At 38.2% G+C, this 21,973-nt stretch overlaps 2 protein-coding genes across 2 annotated transcripts in view; one reads left to right on the top strand and one right to left on the bottom strand.

Moving 5' to 3' along the window:
- LOC135224605 (DNA-directed RNA polymerase II subunit RPB7) overlaps positions 1–4,086 on the top strand; it is a 27,525-nt gene extending 23,439 nt beyond the window's left edge. Inside the window, exons 6-7 of the mRNA XM_064263766.1 lie at positions 2,536–2,569; positions 2,865–4,086. Of these exons, the coding sequence (XP_064119836.1) occupies positions 2,536–2,569; positions 2,865–2,878 (48 nt within the window). The 3' untranslated portion in view covers positions 2,879–4,086. The remainder of the gene's footprint in view (positions 1–2,535; positions 2,570–2,864) is intronic.
- LOC135224604 (WW domain-binding protein 4-like) overlaps positions 4,048–21,973 on the bottom strand; it is a 35,382-nt gene continuing 17,456 nt past the window's right edge. Inside the window, exons 3-5 of the mRNA XM_064263765.1 lie at positions 19,984–20,200; positions 12,657–12,861; positions 4,048–4,299 (exon numbers count right to left, since the gene is read on the bottom strand). Of these exons, the coding sequence (XP_064119835.1) occupies positions 4,080–4,299; positions 12,657–12,861; positions 19,984–20,200 (642 nt within the window). The 3' untranslated portion in view covers positions 4,048–4,079. The remainder of the gene's footprint in view (positions 4,300–12,656; positions 12,862–19,983; positions 20,201–21,973) is intronic.

Genomic DNA, 21,973 nt, shown 5'->3' with positions numbered 1-21,973 from the left:
GAGAGAAATCCGCGAATGTGTGAGTCCGCTAATCCGGAGAACGCGAATAAGGGGGGGTCCACTGTATTACCATTCTTTTTCATTCGGTTATTTATCTCTGTGTATGTACAGTTACTGCACCCTTCTATTTGAATTATCATCAAGTCTGCCTTCACATTTGCAAGAACTGTAATTTGAAAATCATGGATTGTTGCATTACTGCCCGTACTGAAATAGGAAGTTCAGTGAATTTGTCTTTTACTTGGATATAAAGCCCTTATTCTGCTTCTAGGTGTTAGGTGCACTGGTAGTGCTAATGACCCCTTAGACTATGTTTTATGAATTTGTCAGTAGTTGAGGGAGAATGCTATTTTGTTTACCTTAAGTGCCCTAAATATGTACTAAGAGACTAACAACTTTCCACTGAATTTCTTATTGACTGAAAAATATTTTGAGATATGTAAATATTTATTCATTTATTAAATTCTTTCTTCTGACTTTCTCATAATTTATGGAAATAAGTTTGGAAACTAGTTTCACAAAGTGATACCCTTCTTGGGTATGAATGATTGCTCAAGATGAATGATAAGTTGGGTAGCAGGTAGAAAGAGTACATGGCTAGAGCAAAGCAGCTGGAGCTGAAATGAAGAGGCAAGGAATTGACCATTAAACATGAACAAAAGTGAAACTGGATGGCATGCTTCCTCATGAGTGGAATTCATTTTGCTAACATGCTGAGTGAGGTGAAAGTCCAGTGCTAAGCTTTGCTTATAGTGCTTTATCTTATTTTGATAGACTAATGACTGACCATCAAAGCTTGACCAGCTTAGTGCGTATCTAGGTGTACTATGAAGTATGTCTGTACACACCTGCTATCCAAATGTAATGGATGTACACCTGAACATCATAACATACCCCAATAGGGGTATGTTACTCTGTAACACCTTTCGTTCCTATCACTATTCATATTTTCTTTCTTTCCACCCTCTACTAACAATTGTTTTAAAGTACAACTGCAAGGTTTTTCTTCTGTTATATCTTTAAAACTTTTTCACCGTTTCCATTTTAGTGCTGAATGTTCTCATAGGTCCCAGCGCCTACCCTTTGGCCTAAATTTGATATTCCAGACCATAAACAATGTACCATCAAGCATACATGACGTGTAGGCCTGGATCATACAATTTAAACAGATGGAACCACTCTGGTGTGGGATTTACTTCAATGTCTTTCGTGAAGTAAGCCAGTTTTCATACCCAATAATGTCTTGTTTCATATCAGAATTGTCAGCAATATGGTCAGCAGGTATGACTATTAAAACATTACCAGAGAAATTTTTTATTGTCAATGACCAGCATTGCTTTAGAGGCTCTTCAGAATTTTGTTCAAAAACACCTTCTGTTGATCAGATGAAGTCTTTACTCCACAAATTACATGAATCTGATATAAATGTTTAGATATGCCTGGGTCCCTGTACATGGAAGCATCAAAGAAAATGAAGCCAATAAAGCAACCAAAGCTATTATCAATATGACTAGATTAAGTATACCTATTCCTATCAGTGATTTGTTACCATCTCTAAACCTATCATAGTGCTGAATAATCCCTATGGATTCAGTGCTTGGCTTCAAGCCTAAATTTCATATTCCATTTCATCCATTCCTAAACCCATCATCTGTCGTAAATGGCATGAATTATGGAATAATGAATCTGACAGTGGTGTTCCTCACTGAATGGCACATTAAACTATCATCTTGTTGAATTGGTGACATTCATCTGACCTTGGTGTAGGATGTAGAATGCCATATGTAATAGTGAATGTGGTGTACTTTCTGGGAAACTCAGCTTGTGTAGTCAAGTTGTATCATTATTGACCTTTATGGGGAAAATAGCAATTGTACATATATGGAGTAAGGTTTTTTCAACATATGACTTCAGAGGTGTTTGCAGGCACTTGGTGTTTTCAATTTGGCTAATTCTTGAATATAAAAATGGTACTGGGCCTCCATATTATTGAAAGGAGAAAAGTGGAACTGGGCTTCCATATTATTGAAAGGAGAAAAGTGGAACTGGGCTTCCATATTATTGAAAGGAGAAAATTGGAACTAAAGTATTATCGAGTTCCAGCCCATGTGAAAGGTTGCTAGCAAGACAAGCTGCAGTTGAACATTTGTTTAATGACTTTTTCCCTCAAAGAAAAGCATTGTGCGATGATTACTCAAGTGTCCAAAATGTAGGTTGGTTTTTGTAATTATTAGGATTCAGCATACTGTAACATGTTATCTTGTGAACTCTTGAATACAGTTAATAGAAAGTTCAGTCATGATTTCCAGGATATTGTTTCAGAAGTCATTGAACTGTATATTTTGACATATACAGTAATTGGTTAGTTTGGAGAAAGGACCCTTTAATAGACTTATGAGGTTTCTGTAATAGGAATATTTATCAAGTTTATATGGCAGCATATTCCAATTTAGTAAGTTGAATATTCTTAATTCAGTGTGTCATATTTATATCTTTCTTGCCTTTTTTTTTACCGGGTGAATTTATCTTTTTCAGTTTGCCATTGGAACGCTTATGGATGATTACCTTGGTAAGAGAATTTACAGTTTTTGTATACTACTTTATTAAGTATGTTATATATTTGTTAGTATGTTGGTTGCTTAATAATATAATGTTATTAAATTCAATAGCATATATAGTGCTGCATTTGCATTTTAATTGTATGAATAACAAATAGGAGAATAGTCCTTAGATGGTAATTTAACTGTACAACTTAGCTCAAGTAGTACTTAGAAGGTAGTTTAACTGTACAACTTAGCCAAATTCATGCACTATATATAACTTTGCAACATTTCAATGGTATTATTGTATCTTTTGTTTTTCAGGTCTCACAAGTTAATCTGATATTCTTTCAAGAACGTACATCACCTCCAGTTATCTCAGGATTGATTCCAAGATTGTTTCAAGTTGCCTGTGGTATACATTATTCCTGTAACAATGTCAGTTCACTTTGTCATGTATTTCTGTGTTGTAGCTCAAGCTAAAAGCAGTCAGTTCTCGAGAGTGATGGTGATTTTAGGCTGACTTTGATCAACTTAATAGCAGCTGGTAGTTCAATGGGTATTTTATAAATGAATAGTATTAGGTAAAACCTGCCATAAACTTTATAAATTTGCAGCATCATCCTTTTTCAGGGTAAAACTTGATTCATCATGCTTTCTTCATATTGCATAGAGGTACTTTGAAAATTATTCAGCAATTTATTTTAAAATATAAACGCTGAACAGGGATAGCTCATTCAAACGATTAAGTGTATATTTCTGTAGTACACCATCATCACCACCCTGTTTCTAATATTTTCCTTCTGTATTTATTTTACTGATAATTTACTTTTTCACAAGTATGATTTTCATTAGTTGCGTTTAAGGCCGATTGTGGAGTGTGTTTTACTTTGAGAGGGACCTTTTCAAATAGTCAGGTACAGATGTGAAATATGCCAGTGACTGGGATTGACCACAAATCTGTTATTTTTTTTTTTCATAAAAATTCTAAGCAATTTTTCACATCTAAGTTGAATCATGATTGGACACACATTGATTTTTCACATCAAAGTTGAATCATGGACACAAATTGATTGTTGTGACATTTATCAAACATTAAACACTTCAGCTTTGTCAATTTTCACCTTTTATTAGAAGATTTTTTTTGTATATAGAACTATTAATTTAAATTTTTTATGCTGTTGATTTAGATTTTGTCTTGTTAAAACATCTCAAATTACCAGACTTCAGTGAAAAGATAGTTTTGCTAGGCTACATTTTGTGGATTAATCTCTGAAATTAAACATGTAAAATACATTTTGGGTTAAAAGTTAAATGGAATATGGTACACTGTTGGGTATCACATATTCAAGAATTGGCTAAGTAATCCTTGTTGCCAGTCGGTAACAAGACTTAAAGCATCTGGTAAGTTGAAAGTCAACTATTTAAAAGATTCAAGTGTTCAAACATTATAATATTAAAATTTTTCCAATTGATATTGTTCATTAGGTCAAGAAAAGTATTTTTGTTTATTACAATTTATTATAAATATACTAAAATTCATAAATCGTTAGTTCTTTGCCTCATGCTTTTCTTACTGTCTTGAGCTGCTTTTCTTTTCTTGAAAGCCACTGGCTGCCCACCACCTTTGTCATTTGCAGATAATGTAACTGTTTTTTCCTTGAAAGAAACCTCAGGCTTTTTGAAGGAAATTTCAGGACTATAATATTCATCATTATCTATCTGAGGTAGCTGATAATCTACCTCTGGTTCAGGATCTCTGAAAAATTCCAAAGAATATTTTTGTAAATTGGAAGAAATATAATTCTCTCCTCACAATACACTAATAGAAATCCTGGGATTCAATAGTAAACATTCACTAGCTCAATTCTGTACAAATTTCAACTTTCTCACTTTTACAAATGCCAATACCAGTTGAAGGATTTACTATTGTGTTTATTGTTGTTCACCTTTCTTATGTCATGCAATGTCATGCAACAGGCCCTAGTGCTTTCTTTCTTGCAGAATTTATCCCTGTTGCAAAATACTCCACAGAAGCATTAGTAATCATCATTAACACCCAAGGGAGGTAGCAAGAAGCATGAAGTACAACCTTGATCACGTACAGTCTTGATATGTAGTTCACTCTTGCCTAGAGGTATCCCAGCCCGAGTCTAGAAGATGAACAGCGAGAGTAGGACCTTCATCACGTACATGGGCGTGACGAATCACGAATATATCTGTGATATGTTATGCTGAACAATCCAACAGAGAAAAACCTGAAGAAGATTACTTTGCCTAGCAGTCTCAAACCCAGACTCTGGAAGACGAATGGCAAGGGTAGGATTTCCATCACATACATGGGCGAGCGAGGATCCGCGGCTGTGTTCACCTATTCCCCTTAAAACGGAGACATCTCATTGTGCGACTATCTCGGACAGGCCGTGGAGACAAAGAACCAGCCTGAGAACTCTGATGCAAGAAAAGATCAGCGTGGACTGGAACACAATCACATTCTCTAAGAGTCCATGTTTGGAAGATGTAGAAACCCCTTTCTCACTCAGAAGATGCCGATGGACTGGACACGCTCACGTACTTGAAAGGGAGAGTCACGTCCGTACTGGTAAGATGGAGAAACACCTGTCTCACTCTCAGAGGACATCACAACTCTAGAATTCTGCTACAGAGGGAGAGGGGGATGAGGCAAAGGAGGTTTTGCCCTACAACATCTCTTGCTTGAAACTTAGGTGGTGTCCCTGAGTCCATCCAGTCAACCAACTCTTGGAAGAACACTTTGATGGGATGATGGGAGAGACATCACCAGGCATACGTCACAAGCAGAGATGTATTGAGAATGATGTCACTGCAATAGCCCTTGTACAAGTCGAGGGTCTCAGTCAGCGAAAAATCCCTTCTGCCACCTCCTACAGCACCAGAGGGCCTACCCAGGACATCTACATGTAACGGATAGCAAAGAATTTCCAATGAAATCCATTGCCAAAGGAATAGGAAAAGAGATCACTCCATCACCAAAGGAATGGGAAGAGAGAACGCCCCTTAGTCGTGATGTCACCCAGCAGATTACTGTTCCAGAGAGAGAGAAAATTGTGTGTAGTGCAGTAAAAAACATTAAAACAAAACAGTACTACAATTATATCATATGACAAAAGGGTCCCACGTCGAACATCATAGAGCGACGATATTCAAGGCAATCTGTAAGGTTGGTATCCCTGCATGATGATGTATTGTCAGCAAGTGAGGGGCTCTGAAGACAGCAAGGAACACACCACCGACAATACTGACTGCTTCCCAAGTCTCTCTCAGAAGACACCACAAGTCGCGAATTCTCCGTGAAGGGAGGGGGTGAGGTGGAGGAAAAGGCAACAGATGTCTTGCCCTATGTTGGCTCCCACATGTAACTGGGATACCTCCTACCAAACCGAGTCCATCCAGTCAACCAACTCTTGGAAGAACACTTTGATGGGTTGACAACCAACCGCGATGTTGCCATGGACAATGATGAGAGAGAGAGTAATAAAGCGGACATCAAAGGCAAGAGATGTATTGAGAATGAAGTCACGGCATACGGACTGGTAGCCCAGTGATAGCAAAAACGGCCTTCTGCCACCACCTACAGCAACCAGAGGGCTTTCCCAGGACACATACACTTGATGGATAGCAAAGAATTTCCAAGAAAATCCCATTGCCGAAGGAATAGGAAGAGAGATCACCCCTTTGTCGATCGCAGCAGCATCAAACTATGCAGTCCACAGAAGCCGTGGCATCACCCAGCAGATTACTGTTACAGAGAGAGAGATGGAAGGGTACCAAGTTGAACATCAGAAGGAGAGAATATTCAAAGCACTCTAAGGTTGGCAGCCCCGCATGATGGTGCCTTATTGTCAGCAAGCGAGGGGCTCTGAAGACAGCAAGGAACACACCACCGACGGTACTGACTGCTTCCCAAGTCTCTCTCAGAAAACACCACAAGTCTCAAATTCTCCAACAGGAGAGGAGGTGTCCCAGTGTTTCCTGCTGGAAACTCTGGGACACCTTTTACCAAACATTGTCCATCCAATCAACAAACTCTTGGAAGAACACTTCTGATGGGTTGACAACTGACCGCCATGGACAAAAATGGAAGTTGCATCATGGCAACAGGCGGAGGAGAGACGTCACCAAAGCCGACATGATGTTATGGCATTCTAACTGGTAGCCCTAGTCAAAGGTCTTGATGACAACAAAAAGGCCTTCTGCCACCTCCTACAGCTACCAGAGGGCCTCCCCAAGACACAGCGCAGAATTCCCAAGAAAATCCATCACCGAAGGAATAGGAAGAGAGATCGCCAATTAGTCGAATGCAGCAGCGTCAACCTATGTAGTCAGCAGAAGCCATAACGTCACCCAACAGATCAATGTTACAGAGAGAGAGATCATTGTGTGTAGTGCAGAAAACGTTAGAACTAGTACTACAACCAGCAGATCATTGTTACAGAGAGAGAGAGAACATTGTATGTAGTGCAGAAACACGTTAAACTAGTACTACAATTATATCCTATGACAAAAATACTACTATTATATCCTATGACAAAAGGGTACCAAGTCAAACATCATAGGGAGATTCAAAGCAGTATGTAAGACTGGTATCCTCACATGATGACGCCATATTGTCGGAAAGCAAGGGGCTCTGAAGACAGCAAGGAACACACCCCAACAGTACTGACTGCTTCCAAAGTCTCTCTCTCTCTCTCACAGCACAAACAAAAAAAAATGTGAAGTGGCATCTGTCAGAGGGGGTCCTAATTTCTGAGCAAATGCCACTGCTGCCAGGCTTCTAGGCAAAAAGCAGGGCTGACAACTGAAGAGCCTGTAAAGAAACATAACATACACTCTCCCTCAGGAAAGAAGATTTCTATCCTGAGAGAGGGTAAAAAAATTATATTTTTGTGAGGAAGGAGGTAAAGATGGGTGTGAGCCATACCAAACTGTACAACCCACGCCCTATTCCCACCAAAATAATGGAAAGAAAGAAAGATGACTGGCCCTGCAAGCAGACGGGAAGATTGCAATCATATGCCATTAAAATGTGTTGAAATTCAAGTGTAGGATTGTACTCCTATGCTAGACAGCCGAATCCTAGCATAAAAACCTTGTCTGCAACACTAACCGCTCTATTGTTAAGAAAGAAGGTTTGTTAGCTATGAAAAATACAAATAGATTTTTAAAATTTGTCATATTTCTTCAGAATTTGGGTTGAGAAATCACCTGCATTGGCTTCTCTTTAAATTATTCTCTCACTCTTCAAACACTCAACGTCCAATCTCCATAGATACCATGAGAGGGACGCCTGCATACCGCAAACTGTGTTGACCTCAATCTGGACCGCAAACTTTGTTGACCTCAATCTGGGAAGTGGCAACAGAACCAGCTGTAACAATCTGTTTTGATTATTTTTTTTTTTTCTCCTTTCAAATGAGCACTGGATTCTTGCAACATCAATGATACTTGTATTACCGCTCTGCCAGGAGATAGAAGAAATACAGTCACCTGGCAAAATAGAAGGAATACAGTAATAGTTTGCTGCTAAGAAGAGAGAGCTAACAAGGCAGTAGAGCAGAGCAAGACATAGAATGTCACTCAAGGTAGGGTTCCCCAACATAGCATTGAGATATGATGGCAAAAAAGGGAGATATTGTTCTTCATGAATTGATACCTCTAATGGAGGAGGGAGTAAAAACAATAAACTCTTAAACAGTGAGAAGGCCAAAAAGATACAAACCACTGAAGAAACTACTAGGGAGCCCCTACTCTTAAAAATCTGGGCCCAATAGAAATCCCACGTTTTAACTGGGATGACTGGAGAGGTTTTAAGCCCATTGAAACAGTTAAAATTGGTAACCCAAAAAATAAGTAAGGCTAAGAGGGTTACAGACTCATTTAAAGGTTTAAGAAAGGCCTTGGAAATCAAGTGTCAAATGGATGAGTCCCTCATTTAAAGGTTTAAGAAAGGCCTTGGAAATCAAGTGTCAAATGGATGAGTAAGTAGAAAAGTTCTATTGCTGTTGGGAGCCTTTTTCTCTGGAAGCCCAAGAGAGGGCAGTACCTAGATAAGTAGAGTATAATCTAACCAATGGTCCCTGGAAAGCTCTACACTAAAAATCAATGACCAGGCTAGCCAGAACCACATCCATGTAACGACCGCTAAAGAACGCTACCCTCCAATCCCTAAGATTAAGTTGACTGGTAATCGGGACTCTAGAAGATGCAGGTCATTGGTTACACAGACTGAAATAGGTTGCTCCAGAAAACTTCCAAGCAAGAAGAAATCATAGCTGTAAGAACAACTCAAGTCTGAAACCATCACCTCTGTAACCAAAAAGAAGTGGATTATTCAAGCCTTGGGGAGACTAAACCTCTATATTGGTCACAACCACCCCGACAGCAAAGGGCACAAAGATATCTAGAGATAAATCACTCGACCATGTGCCTGAGCCCTCTTTCATGAGATCTTCTGTCATTCGAGAGCTTAATCCTGCTGGTGGAAGGTGTGGCATCCAGCTTCCAAGGGAAGTTTCTCCAGTGGCCTTAGGGAAGTATAAGGATCCTACTCGGCTGTCTACTTCACATCATTGTTTTCCATTGCCATCGCCAGTTTTCCATGACCTCTACGGACATAGAGGCCTTGCTCGTGCTGAGGCAGGATGCTAAAACTTCGTTTGAGCTCCATTCTGGGCTTGCAAACCAATCAATTTTATAGCATATTAATGCTTTGGTCTCTTTTCGGGATAGCTCCCTGCACTTTCAATGTTTTGTTTTTGTTTGTATGGTGTTTTTACATTGCATGGAACCAGTGGTTATTCAGCAATGGGACCAACAGCTGTACGTGACTTCTGAACCATGTCGAGAGTGAATTTCTATCAACAAAATACAAATCTCTAACCCCTCAGAGGAATGCCCTAGAATCGAACTCACGGCCACCAATGTGGCAGGCCAAGACCATATCGATCACGCCATTTAGAATATATGGGTGCAGGGATTAGTGACTAAGTAGTGTAAAGGGCAAGGTATACGAAAACTAAGAGCTTTGCCAAATGTGCCATCAAGAGTAGGAGGAATGGGATGAGCAAACTAACCTTGTTGACATAGGATGTCATACACCTTGATCTCTTGTTAACCATTCTCAAGAGATCTTAATATGCCACTAGTACAGACATATCAGGCATAAGGCAAGAAAACGGCAAAATTTTCCACAGAGCTGATGAACTAGGCTATGCAAACATACTTCCTTTCATCTAAAGAAACGAAGAAGACGCACTTTCCTTTCAGGATAAACTCCAAGCCAATGTCCAGTATCCAAAGAAAAAGATATCTTTGGATATCTTTTACAGATATTTTAAGGGAGGAACAACATCAAAGTTCATCTTAAATAAAACCATACCAGACTTTCCGTGTAGTGCACAACATAGCTCAATAGTCGAAGTAGGAATGGAAAGCATACAAGTTTACTCTGAGTAAACTTTAAAAAAAATCCCCTCAACTTAATTCATGAGAATAAGTAAAATACTGTGAGCTGGCTGTAGAAGGACAAAAGGCAATCGACTTGCATACCTTTAGGGATGTACCGATACCGATTGCTGTTACCTCCATATTACTGTTATTTAGGAGAATAATTATTATTAAAATCATTCTTGTTCTCTGGTTATTGTATATTCAAGGTTCAAAAGTTGAAAGGTCATATAATAGGGTTATACGTATAAACAATATCAAGGCATAAATTGCACAATTCCCTTATAACATACCTATACTGCACATGTTGAAATAGCACCCAACTCCAACAGAATGGCAATGACTCTAACTCATTGCTGATATAGATAGACAAAACCATAGTTAATTAAAATTATAATTACAATAGTTAATTGTTAAATACACTCTACAATATTAAGATAGTTTACTGGGCTTTGTTAATAATATACATTTTAGGAAGCCCAAATGAATTTTAAATTCCTATACTAATGAAAAAAGTATTGTCTAAATTCACTAATACCACAAAAACTAGCCGATACCACCGATACTTGGGCACATCCCTAATACCTTGAAAAGGCTGGATAAACAAGCAATAAAAGAGGACCTTGGTCCCCTTAAGATGTGTAAATCCACCTTGACTCAGCCGGCACCACTCCGAAAGTGGTGCAAACGGTACTCATGAAGCATTAGAGTAATTGTCACCTTGAGTGGGGAGAAGACAGGGACACCAGGTCATGAGCAGGCAAGAAATATAAAGCTGGGGTTTGTGTGACAACTGCAAAGGAACAACTGAGAGAGAAGAAACAAATTATAATGAGCAAAAACAATCATGAAAAGTCACAAGTCCTCTCCAAAGTGAAGCTCATCCATACCATTCCTACAATGTCTGGATAGCGATAGAACACTAGTCAAATCGGGCAAGAGAAAGAAAAGAACAGTGATGATGGAAAAATCAGAAAGCAGCTCACACAAAAATGTCCTTAGAAGGCAGTATTGGAACAAGACATCTTCCGAAGAGGGAAAGGCAGTATAGGAACCAGACATATCCTGGGCTAATCCCCAGACTTAGAGGCAAGTCTCCAACTCTACTTAAGGATACTATAGAGGAGACAGGAAACACAACTTCCCAATACTGCATTCATGATGCCCACTGTGATGGAAAAGCAAATTCCCTAAACCTGGAGAGTACCATTGTCCATACTTAATTCTCTGAAGGCCCTACCATCCTGTGAAAGAATTCCAGATTAAGAATAATAAGTTCTTCCCTAAAGTCAGTATACATGCAGGGGGAGTGCAACCATAACAATAAAAGAACTTTGTTTGAATAAATTAACCAACAAACAAGAATGTAGGAAAGACATTGTGAATATGCAGAACATGACAAAGGCTTGCATAAAACGGAGGGGAAATTAAAAAAAAAGAAAAAAAAAAAATTGGCAACAGGATGATGGATAGGGTTAAGACATTGAGTATTGTGTCTGCTCAGCTTGGATGATAAGCAGAGGACCCTAAAGCAGTGTAGACTAGCATCTATATACACCAACTAAACAGCCGACTCTCTTACATAACACTTCCACTTGAGGCAACTGGAACAGTGTGAATAGCATCTCCACATCTAGTATCGGTGCCTCGAGTGTGACCAAATACATCTTCACATGTATCAAATACATCTTCACATGTATCAGATACATCATAAATACTTTAATGAGGATAGTGACAAGCACTGCACTTTATGCATGGTAACTGCCTGTGGTATGAGTGGTAAGGACTCCAAAAATCTTATACGATATCATTGGTTGATTATCTGATATGGCAGTGATGGCACATCTGTTGTGACTAACTATCTTTTATAACATGTCTGGAATCATAGCTGCCTCAGGTGAGGCAATGACATCTTCTGCACTTGAATCTTGGCTGTTTTTCATTTTCCATAACTTTTCTACATCTGCATCTTTACTTCTGGCATGGCAGTGGCTGGGATCTCCACCCAAGGCATCCCCATTTATAACGCTGTTGCCGATACAAAGATCACTATTAACCACCACTACCACACATGACTCGCATCATCATCATTGTGTTTTGGACTACCAGTGGCTGGCATTTCCACTTCTTTAAACAACTTTTCTGGTCTGGTATGTCAGTCACAGAAACCTCTACAGCTCTGAGGATCTGCAGTTTACCTACCAAGAAATACTAACCTGGTTACATGAAAATATGGTGTTATATAACTTTGGTAGATAATTCCCTTCAAACAAGGTTAAAAGGTCAATGCATCTAGCATTGAAAATCATACATATACACAAAGCCACTGTACAAGGTACCATTCTAAAAACTGCCCCAAAATACCAGCTGCTCACAGTACAGATGAGAAAATAGCACCTTACAAGAAATAAAATAAAATTGGAAGCTTCTGACTGCAAGGTTTGACAAACCAGAATGGTTTGGAAAAACTATTAGTAACAATTCTGGTAGTTAGCCGAAGTACAATTTATTACCTTGCAGTAATAACCAAATGCATTAATTCAGTAATTGCCGTGTGACAAATGAAACATACTATATAACAGTGTTTAAATATTGTTTCTGAAAGCCATACTTAAGCATGGCAATACTTACTTTATAACTTTTTCCCATGTTGAATATGCCTCAGCCTTCTGGGCTGGACCATATACAACTGGAGGAGCTGACAAAGATGTGCTGTTATTTTCCTTCTTTTCTTTGCTCTGGCTTTCAGTTGACTTACTCTTCTTGTCTTTCTTCTTCAGTTTCTCCTGTTCTGCTAAGGATAAAAATCCCTCTTCTGGTTCTTCCCATTTTGATGCTGCAAAATGAAAGTTAATGGGTGTAACACAAAACTGAAGTCAAATTGCCAAAATACATTAAAAATACATCACTACTCTTCTGCTCAAATATATTTTACTGCCTTATTTAAACTCTACTCGCTACATAAATTTTCAGAGAGAGAGAGAGAGGGGTCAAGTCCCTTTATATTACGTCCATTAACTTTTATGTGCATCCAACCATATAAAATTATTCCACATTAGTTAAAAACAGGTAACTCAATAGTTCTAGATCTTTATATTACTGGTCTGAGGGATTTTTCTAAACAGATAATTGAAATCAGGTAAGTATTACGAAAACTAGGTAGAATGGGAGATGAAAGTAAAAGTGCAAAAAGTTTAAATCACACCACACTGCAGCTGGGCCAAGGGGTATTCAAAGTAGTTCTGCTTACAGTGTGTTGCAAAATGTGCACTATGCAGAGCCCATACAAAGCTGCACTATACAGACAATTCATGAAGCAATCCTAAAAGAATTTGCAGTTCTATTTATTATTATTTAGATCATTCAACTTGTCATTTGAAAGAATAAAGCATGGAAGCATAAAACTGAATTAAGAGTAGTATAAGGGAAAAAAATATCTGGTAATACTTTTAGCATATAGAGGAAGCATAGGGAAAAATATAAAACGTACAAGAGAATATATCATATATAAATGCATAATGTGTTTAAAAACTAAGTTTCACTTGACCAAAAGCTGAAATGCAGTCAAGGCCTATATTCATCCACAAATCTGGGATCATTCGTGGGTTGACCATGTCACCAACAACCTACTGAGATAATGATGTACTACTAAAGATATCTCATCATTATCAGATTAGCCTGACAATCAGAGGAAGGATCCGTAATATAGGTAGAATCCGCTCTTTCCCGCAAATTCCACATCTTTCTTTGTTACTAAGGAAATACAAACTATCGCCTTTTATAAGAAGAGATACCCTTCACTGCAAGCTAGAACAGTCACTGAACTTGTTATAAGATAACTACAGGTGGTTAAGAGGGAATGAGTGTAGGAATACCTCTCACTTACCTAATAACACTAGCCGCCACTTTGGTAGTCTTACGGGCAGACATGCATGTTCTCTTTCATCAGACAAAACTGGATATTCTACATTTTATTTTTTATTTATTTTAATATTTTTTTAAAGCTTCCAGCGTGTTGATAATGGGTCAATGACCAGTCAACAGCTGGTCCCAAGATCAGAGAAAATTGGGAAAATTTGGTTGTCTGTCAGTCAAGGCATATGGAACTTGCAAAAAGAAAAACTAAATAAGGTATTGTCACTGACAGTGGGCACTAACTGGGGGACCAATGGGTGGAAAAAAGCATGGTGGTGGAAAAATTTAAGTAAAACTTGTTGTCTGTCAGTGTGGTGGAAAAATTTAAGTAAAACTTGTTGTCTGTCAGTCAAGGCATATGGAACTTGCAAAAAGAAAAACTAAATAAAGTATTGTCACTGACAGTGAGCACTAACTGAGGGACCAATGGGTGGAAAAAAGCATGGTGGTGGAAAAATTTAAGTAAAACTTGATGGATACTGTGAAGAATAAGAATGAAAATGCCCTACATTCATCGAGAATAACAAAACTTCTGAGCTTGTTAGAATTTATGAAACTTGACAAAAATATCAAAAGAATGGGGGAAAGGGGCTTACATCAATGACAAAAGTTAAAATGTATGCACTGTACTGCATTACAATGCAGAAAGAGTGAAAATACTGGAAATGATGCTCGAGGGAGTGCTCGCTAAAACTAATAACCAAGTTTGGTTTCATGCCAGAGAACATAGCAGCAGCTGCCTTTTTAATGATGCAAATACAGTGGAACCTCAACATACGAAAGTCCCAACTTACAAAAAATTCAAGTTACGAAAGCAAATACGAAGATTATTTTGCCTCTGCATACGAAAATAATTCAGGTTAGGTTGTTACTGTAGTTCCGAGATTTGCCCGAACCACCGAGAACAATTTTAAAACTAGCATGCCGCCAACCAAGTAGACTCGCCATCATCCTCCCGCTCTCCCATTGGTTGTTCCTGATGCTAGTCACCGCCGTAAGATCCTGCTCTACTATTGGTCAGCATCTCTCCCATTGTGCATCTACGTAAAGGTATTCATCAGTCACTCCGTAGCAGCATCGTTATCGTAAGCACGCGAAATTCGTTCGTTCATATTCGATTTCGTTTGTTAACGTAAATTCATGTTAGTGATTTCGCTTTGTACTTTATCGTGTTGTGTGAGAACTTAATTAGTACATAACTTGATTACGTAGTCATGGATCCCAGGAAAGTTGCTGAAGTTCACGGAAAGAAGAGGATGCTTTCTATGGAGATTATCAAGAAGTATGAGGCTGGCATGCAGTTGAGTGTGATCGCTAAGGAATACGGCCGAAATCCGTCGACAATAGGCACCATACTTAAGCAGAGGGAAGCCATCAAAGCAGCTACACCTTCCAAGGGCGGGACTATTTTGTCCAACAAGAGGAGCCACGTGCATGATGAGATGGAGAGGCTGCTTCTTGTATGGATTGAGGACAAAGAAATCGCTGGCGATACAATAACCGAAACGGCAATCTGCCAGAGGGCCAGCGCTATTTTCGGCGATTTGATTGCCCAGGCCAAAGACGAGGCGGAGAAGGGACATCGACGCCAACCCCAGACTTCAAGGCTTCTCGGGGGTGGTTTGATAAATTCCGTAAACGGACTATTTAAGTTTTTTGTAAATTTAAGTGTTTAACGTTTTTCTGCCATTTATTAACAAGTTTCGTAAGTTTAGTTTTAATGTTTGTCCTGTCATTTTTTAATGTGTTTCGTAAAGTTAAGTGATCATGTTTTCTGCCATTTGTCCTCCTCTCTGTCACCACTTTCGGAGATCGCCTCACTCAAAAGGTAAGGGTTTACAATTTACTACATATGTATGTACGTACAGTATTTCTTGTACTATGTACACTAATACACTTTATTTACAGGTATGTAGTACATAGTAGTACTGTATATGTAGTTTAAGTTAGGCGGTATTTGAATGGTCCAAATGTTGTATTTCATTGTTTATTGGTCAATTTAGCTTTATTATAAAATTTACTGGGGTATTTTTGTAGGGCTTGGAATGAAATTAGCCAATTTACATGTAAAATGTGGTTCAAGATACAAAAAAATCAGGTTAATTTCGTATCCTGAGGTACTACTGTACAAGAAAATTATCACGCAAGAAAGATTAAACCGCATTTGTGAAATCTCAAAAAGGCATTTGATAAAATATTGAAAACATTAATTAAATGGGCATTATGACAGACCACCGGCATGGCTCATTAATCCAGTGATACAACTTTACATTAACACTGATCTAGAGTGCAGTGTCAGGTTATCAAAGGAGTCCAACATAAATTTTGGTGGCCATCATGAATAGTTTATCATAGTAGGAAGCTATAAACTAATACAAATAGGATAACGAGCAATGAATGAATGCTGAAAGGGTGTCCCTGGGAGTTACTTCAAGCAGACAACCTAGTGCTGACAGAATATACCATGTTTTTATACAGTCACTTAAAGTATGGGATGCATGCAAGCACACTAGCTGGTGCACTGCAAAGAAAGATGCTAATGTGGATGCCTAGCCAATTCCATTAGCCTATGATGTCATGCTATTCTCCATCTGAAAAACACTTGTTGTATTGTAAAACAATATTTGTCATTACAAACACATCAATCATAAATGAATTACAATTTAAGTAGAAAACTAAGTCAAATGTAGGAAAGATGTAAACTGCAAGTAGCCCCCATCCCAGAAAAATGGTAACCGAGTTGTCAAATATTCTGAATAATGGGTGCTCCATTAATAATGGAATTGCAATGGAGGATGAACTCCAGTGAGTACACTCACCAAACACAAGACATATAATAGTTGAAGTACAAGTCATGCTGCAACAACAGACACAGTGAGTATCATGAGCAACATAAAAAAAGGCAGAACTTAGCAAATGTGTGCTGATGATGCCAAGTACCTGCTCTGACATCAGCAGACCACTCCAAAATATACTTGAAGGCCAGGGAATGTGGCAAGGCTAAACTTTATGAGCCATGATCCTGAGCAATTTATGGTCCTCTGGATACAGCAAGCATAAGTTCAAGAAATAACCTGTCATAGCCAATACAAAAATAATTCCTAGACCAGCTAATTTTGATGGCTTGTGTGAAGGAACAAAGAAAGAAGAAAGGATTCTGATAAGAGTTACGAACAAATGAGGTGGCAGGGCAGGGATGGGAATGAGTTGAATAAAGAATAGTCCCTATTGGACAACTGAATCTTGGGTATACAGTATCAACTCTGAAGGTGGAACCGGACAGAGGCAAGTACGGTTAAATTCAAAATTGAAGATTTTACTAAACCTCAAAGGCCTTCCTCTCTCTGGACGAGTGAAATTAATTAAAGAGAGGCTGCTTCAGAAGATATGTCCATTTTTATTGTAGCACAAATATAAAGTGATGAGGGACATCGAGAGCTAAAACAAACTAAAACCTCTCCAGAAAAAATGTACACATTAAGACCACAGCAAAGCTGGAGCACTGCAACTACTACCTAAGGTAGGAATATGGCATCTACTACTCAAGCTGAAGCATCTGACTGTAGAGAAAAGTATAGTGAAGTCTGCTGTTCAAAATTGTGGCAAACCGATTAAACCAAGGGATCCCCATGATTGTCACACAACCTTACACACGTGTGTGAAGAGACCCCTCCCATGAAAGAAATTTATGGGCCTTGCTTATAGCATCCACCCCAACACTGCAGACCCTTAAAACAAACCCAGGCAAAATGGTGACACCTTTCTGCCCAAGCAAAGACCTTCACTGACAACAGACAGAGCAACTCCAATCATGTCCCTTCTTGATTCCTTACCTAAGAAACAATGGGGATGGTGATGCAAATGCTTGGAAGCTTCAGAAAGCTGCCTCCTCTTTGGACCAAATCCCTTGCACATGAGACTATAACATATGAGCTCCCTACCCTTACATTTAACATTTAAGATATTTGAAAGCCGTAGGGGATCAGGGTCCAGAGGCACTAGAACAATTCCCATCAGGAAAATCCAGCAATTATTCCACTGAAAAAAAAAAAAAAAAAAAAAAAAAAAAAAAAAAAAAAAAAAAAAAAAAAAAAAAAAAAAAAAAAAAAAAAAAAAAAAAAAAAAGTCTCTACAGCTGGGATCTGACGGCGGGAATTGAGGCAGCCTTCTATCAAAAAGGCCAACCTAATGGCTATCTTACAGATTCTAGAGTTAGTTCAGGCTTTGAGTTCAAATGCTGAACTAAAACTAGGATCACTCTACTGATACCTGGGGTGGAACTCCTGGCATATTATCCAGTATGCTTACTAACAATTGACAGTACCTTGCTGTCAGACAATGTAGAAACTAGCTGATACTCTCCGAAAGGTGATGCACTACCCTCCTCGAAATGAGCAAACTCTTTACGAGTGTTCAAATACTTTCCCAAATAAACTGGCTGTCTGGATGGTGACTGGTCTGACTTCTTCTGGTTGCCCTGCAGACCACAGAACTGACAAAATCCCAGAAGCAGCAGCAGATGCCTTCAATTCTTCCTACAAAAACATGTAGCCCTGCCAAAGTCAAGTTACTACCTGGAAAGTAGGTGAATGGGAACATGGAAGTACAATATTCGCGTTCTCTGGATTCGCAGATTTCTCTCGGGGTACATTTCCCCGCATTATTTGCAGAAAATTCACACATTCGCGGTATTTTTCTAAGAGAAATATCCACAAATTCCTGGGTTTTTTTATCAATTTCATAATAATGCATTTTTTTGTGATAAAACTATTAGAAAAACCCAAGTATAAAAATTGTTAGTGGGTTTTTCTTGAGTTTTAACTAACAAAATAGGCTGATTTAGCATTTTTATGGGGGTTCCAAACGTTCGCGGGTTCTAACTATTCACGAGGGGGTCTGGTACACATCCCCACCGAATACGGGGGGGACCACTGTACACATCCCTCAGGTCTAATCAAGCAAAAAATGCCAATTACATAAGAGTGGCTAGTGATGAATTATGAATGTTTAGTCTAATGATCTGGTAGTGGAACAAAAGAGAAACTAATGTCAGGTCTAACCCCACGAAAGGTAATTTGATGCAAAAATTACAAAATCAATCATGAATTACTGGTGTCATATACTGTAATTTCTCCAGTAATTTTCTCAACAAATTCAACAACTCATTGCCTCATAATAACTTTCCACGGCTATGCTAGCTCAACTGAGTGTTTAACCATGCCACAGCAAGCCCCAAACCAAGGTTCATCACTGGTAATGTTAAGAACGAGGGTTTTTTATATGAACTAATGTAAATTTTTTTAATCAATTTGTATTTTTCACAACTAACAAACCTAAGGTCTTAACATACAAAGGCCCACCTCAAACCACCCATCTGACAATTACCCTGGGTTAGAGGAATAACTGGCATAGTCACAGGTTGCTGAGGGGTATGTGAGTTGGCCCACATAACTCGTGACCAAGCACAGATGCCAAAAGTTCCTTGCATACGCAATTTTGTTAACTTTACCGGTTTCCTGCTGGCGCTAGATGATTTATCTTAATGTTAAGAACTCAGGTTTGTTAGTTATGAAAAATACAAACTGATTAAAAATTTTGTCATTTTAAAATATCGACTACAAATCCTATTTATGAGTTTATGAGATAATCTTCTTAAGTAGCTTAATTAGTAAATGATTGCCATCAACTTATTTTATAACCTCAACAACAGTCAGAAGACATTAAGAATAATCCTTCTGTCATCAAATGCCAATGGGAAATAATCTAATTCCTTTGTTGTACTATACTACACTTCAAAAGATTTTTTTAATCTACTGTAAGTGACATTCCTTTTGCTGTGAAAAATGCTTTAAAGCTACTTTTCTTTTGATCTCTTTTATAATAAAAATTCATCAAACAATATAGATTTGCAAAAGTGGAAAACCATTCATAATTAAAAATTAGAACTGGAAAGCCCTTTACTGGATACTAAAAAAATTGTGCCCATTCTAACTTCAGTATGGAATAATTCTCCAAAACTCACATACACGAACAACATACCTACCTCCTGTTTCAATATTCCAGTAATAGCAAGACCCTTCAGGTGACTTTGCTTCATACCACTTTTTAACAGGTATAGCTTCCTTGGGCTTCTTTTCCTCTGTGGGTTTCTTTGTTGCAACAACTATCTCTGCATTCTTTGATGAAGCAATTTCTGATATCTTTGATCCTGTCATATCCGGATTTTGCTCTATGTCATTTTTGTAAGCCTTCAGCGCTGCCTGTTGAAAATCAATAATCCTGTTTTATGTTCAGATACTGTACCACGACTTGACTTGGGACACTTCATTCCAGTATCCTAAAGTGGAAAAGAGCAATATAATGTACTGATGTTTTAATACACTACCACAGCATAACTATATAAACCAATAAAATCAATTTCTTTAGGGATTTTGTTCAAGTTGTCTTTTACCATTGGTTGAAACTGGTACACACTATGTTGCACTTCATTCTCTATATACTGTGCATATATGGGAACTGCATCTGTCAAGATACTGGTAACTGTTAAACTACAGATTTCTCATACTTATGAGTGCCTTATTCATATTATTTTCACCTGCTAGCATGAACAATAGACTTATCTTTTACAAGTTAATTATACATCAGTTTAACATGATTACCAAGTTACAATCCTAAACTCATAGTGGGTATACTAGATTCACATCACCCATGCATCTAATGTCTACGTCAGTACCTTACGACACTCCTGATTGGCTGTTGATAAGCCAATCACAGGGCTGGAAACTGTCTCTCGAGAGTTCACATAGGCAAGATGTATGTTCCACCTCTCCTGAAGGATGCTTTTGAATGATGTATCCCTCAGGAGAGGTGGAACATACATCCTGCCTACGTGAACTCTCGAGAGTGTTTCCAGCCCTGTGATTGGCTTATCAACAGCCAATCAGGAGCGTTGCATCAGATGCACGGGTGATGTGAATCTACTATAGACCAAAGGGGCACAGGTGATGTGAATCTACTACAGACCAAAGGGCTTGTTCTTTAAAAAAAAAAAAAATAGTGAAAAATGGACCACAAGGTATCTTGCAGATGTAGAAAGTAATGCAGCTGGAGTTTATGTGAAGCTGCAAAAAATCTTTACCAAGTACTGTATCAACTAAGCCTGCGACTTATACCCTGCATTCAAGTAGTGAATAGTTTACATTAATAATTCCACTGCAAAAATATAAAAGTTCAAGAACATTATTACAAGGGAATATATAAACATTCCCATGAATTCCTTGTTTATCCCAGCCCCGTTTATGGACAAATACTGCAATTTAACTAAAAGGGAATTACAGTATTATACATCAAGACAATTATGTCTCCACAAATTTACCTAAAAAATATTTAACCTGGGCACTATAGTAACTGTTCTGTTCACAGAAATTACAATGCTACAAAAATTAAAATGAAAAATATTCTGACTGTAACTTGATGAATACGTACATTGACAGGAAACTATGATAAACAGCAAGTCCATCAAACCAGACTAAAAAATGTCAACTGAAAATTATCAGCCTAAAAACAGAACATATGCCTATGGTGAGGGAGCTACTTAACCACTTTGTGGAAACTTTGCCTCAGCCTTACTTGATAACCATCGCTGGCAGTTTCATGACTTACAATAAAACAACAGTCATATGCACATGCTTGTAGAGCCATTTACTTGAGAAAAAAAAAAAAAAAAAAAAAAAAACAAAAAAAAAAAAAAAAAAAAAAAAAAACTTCCACCCAATGGAGGCCCTGTACAAGAAAAGAAATAAGAAAATAAGAGGGGTAAAGGTTAAGAAAACCAAAGGTGATGGCACTAGCATATAACATTACATCTAAAACATGCGACCATCAGCCTCAAGAATGCTGCTAAGAAAACCATTCAGTAGTAAAAGGAATGAATACCTGAAATTAAAGCCTATTTTTTTAAATTGGCAAACTTGCATCTAGTTGTTTGCCGCTGATTGGATGATGTCCTATCATCCAAATCTCAGTCTTTTTTT

Source organism: Macrobrachium nipponense, chromosome 12 (genome assembly GCF_015104395.2).
Source record: "Macrobrachium nipponense isolate FS-2020 chromosome 12, ASM1510439v2, whole genome shotgun sequence".
NCBI lineage: Eukaryota > Metazoa > Arthropoda > Malacostraca > Decapoda > Palaemonidae > Macrobrachium > Macrobrachium nipponense.
Note: the sequence above shows the minus strand (reverse complement) of the source record. Positions and strands in the feature narration are given on the sequence as shown.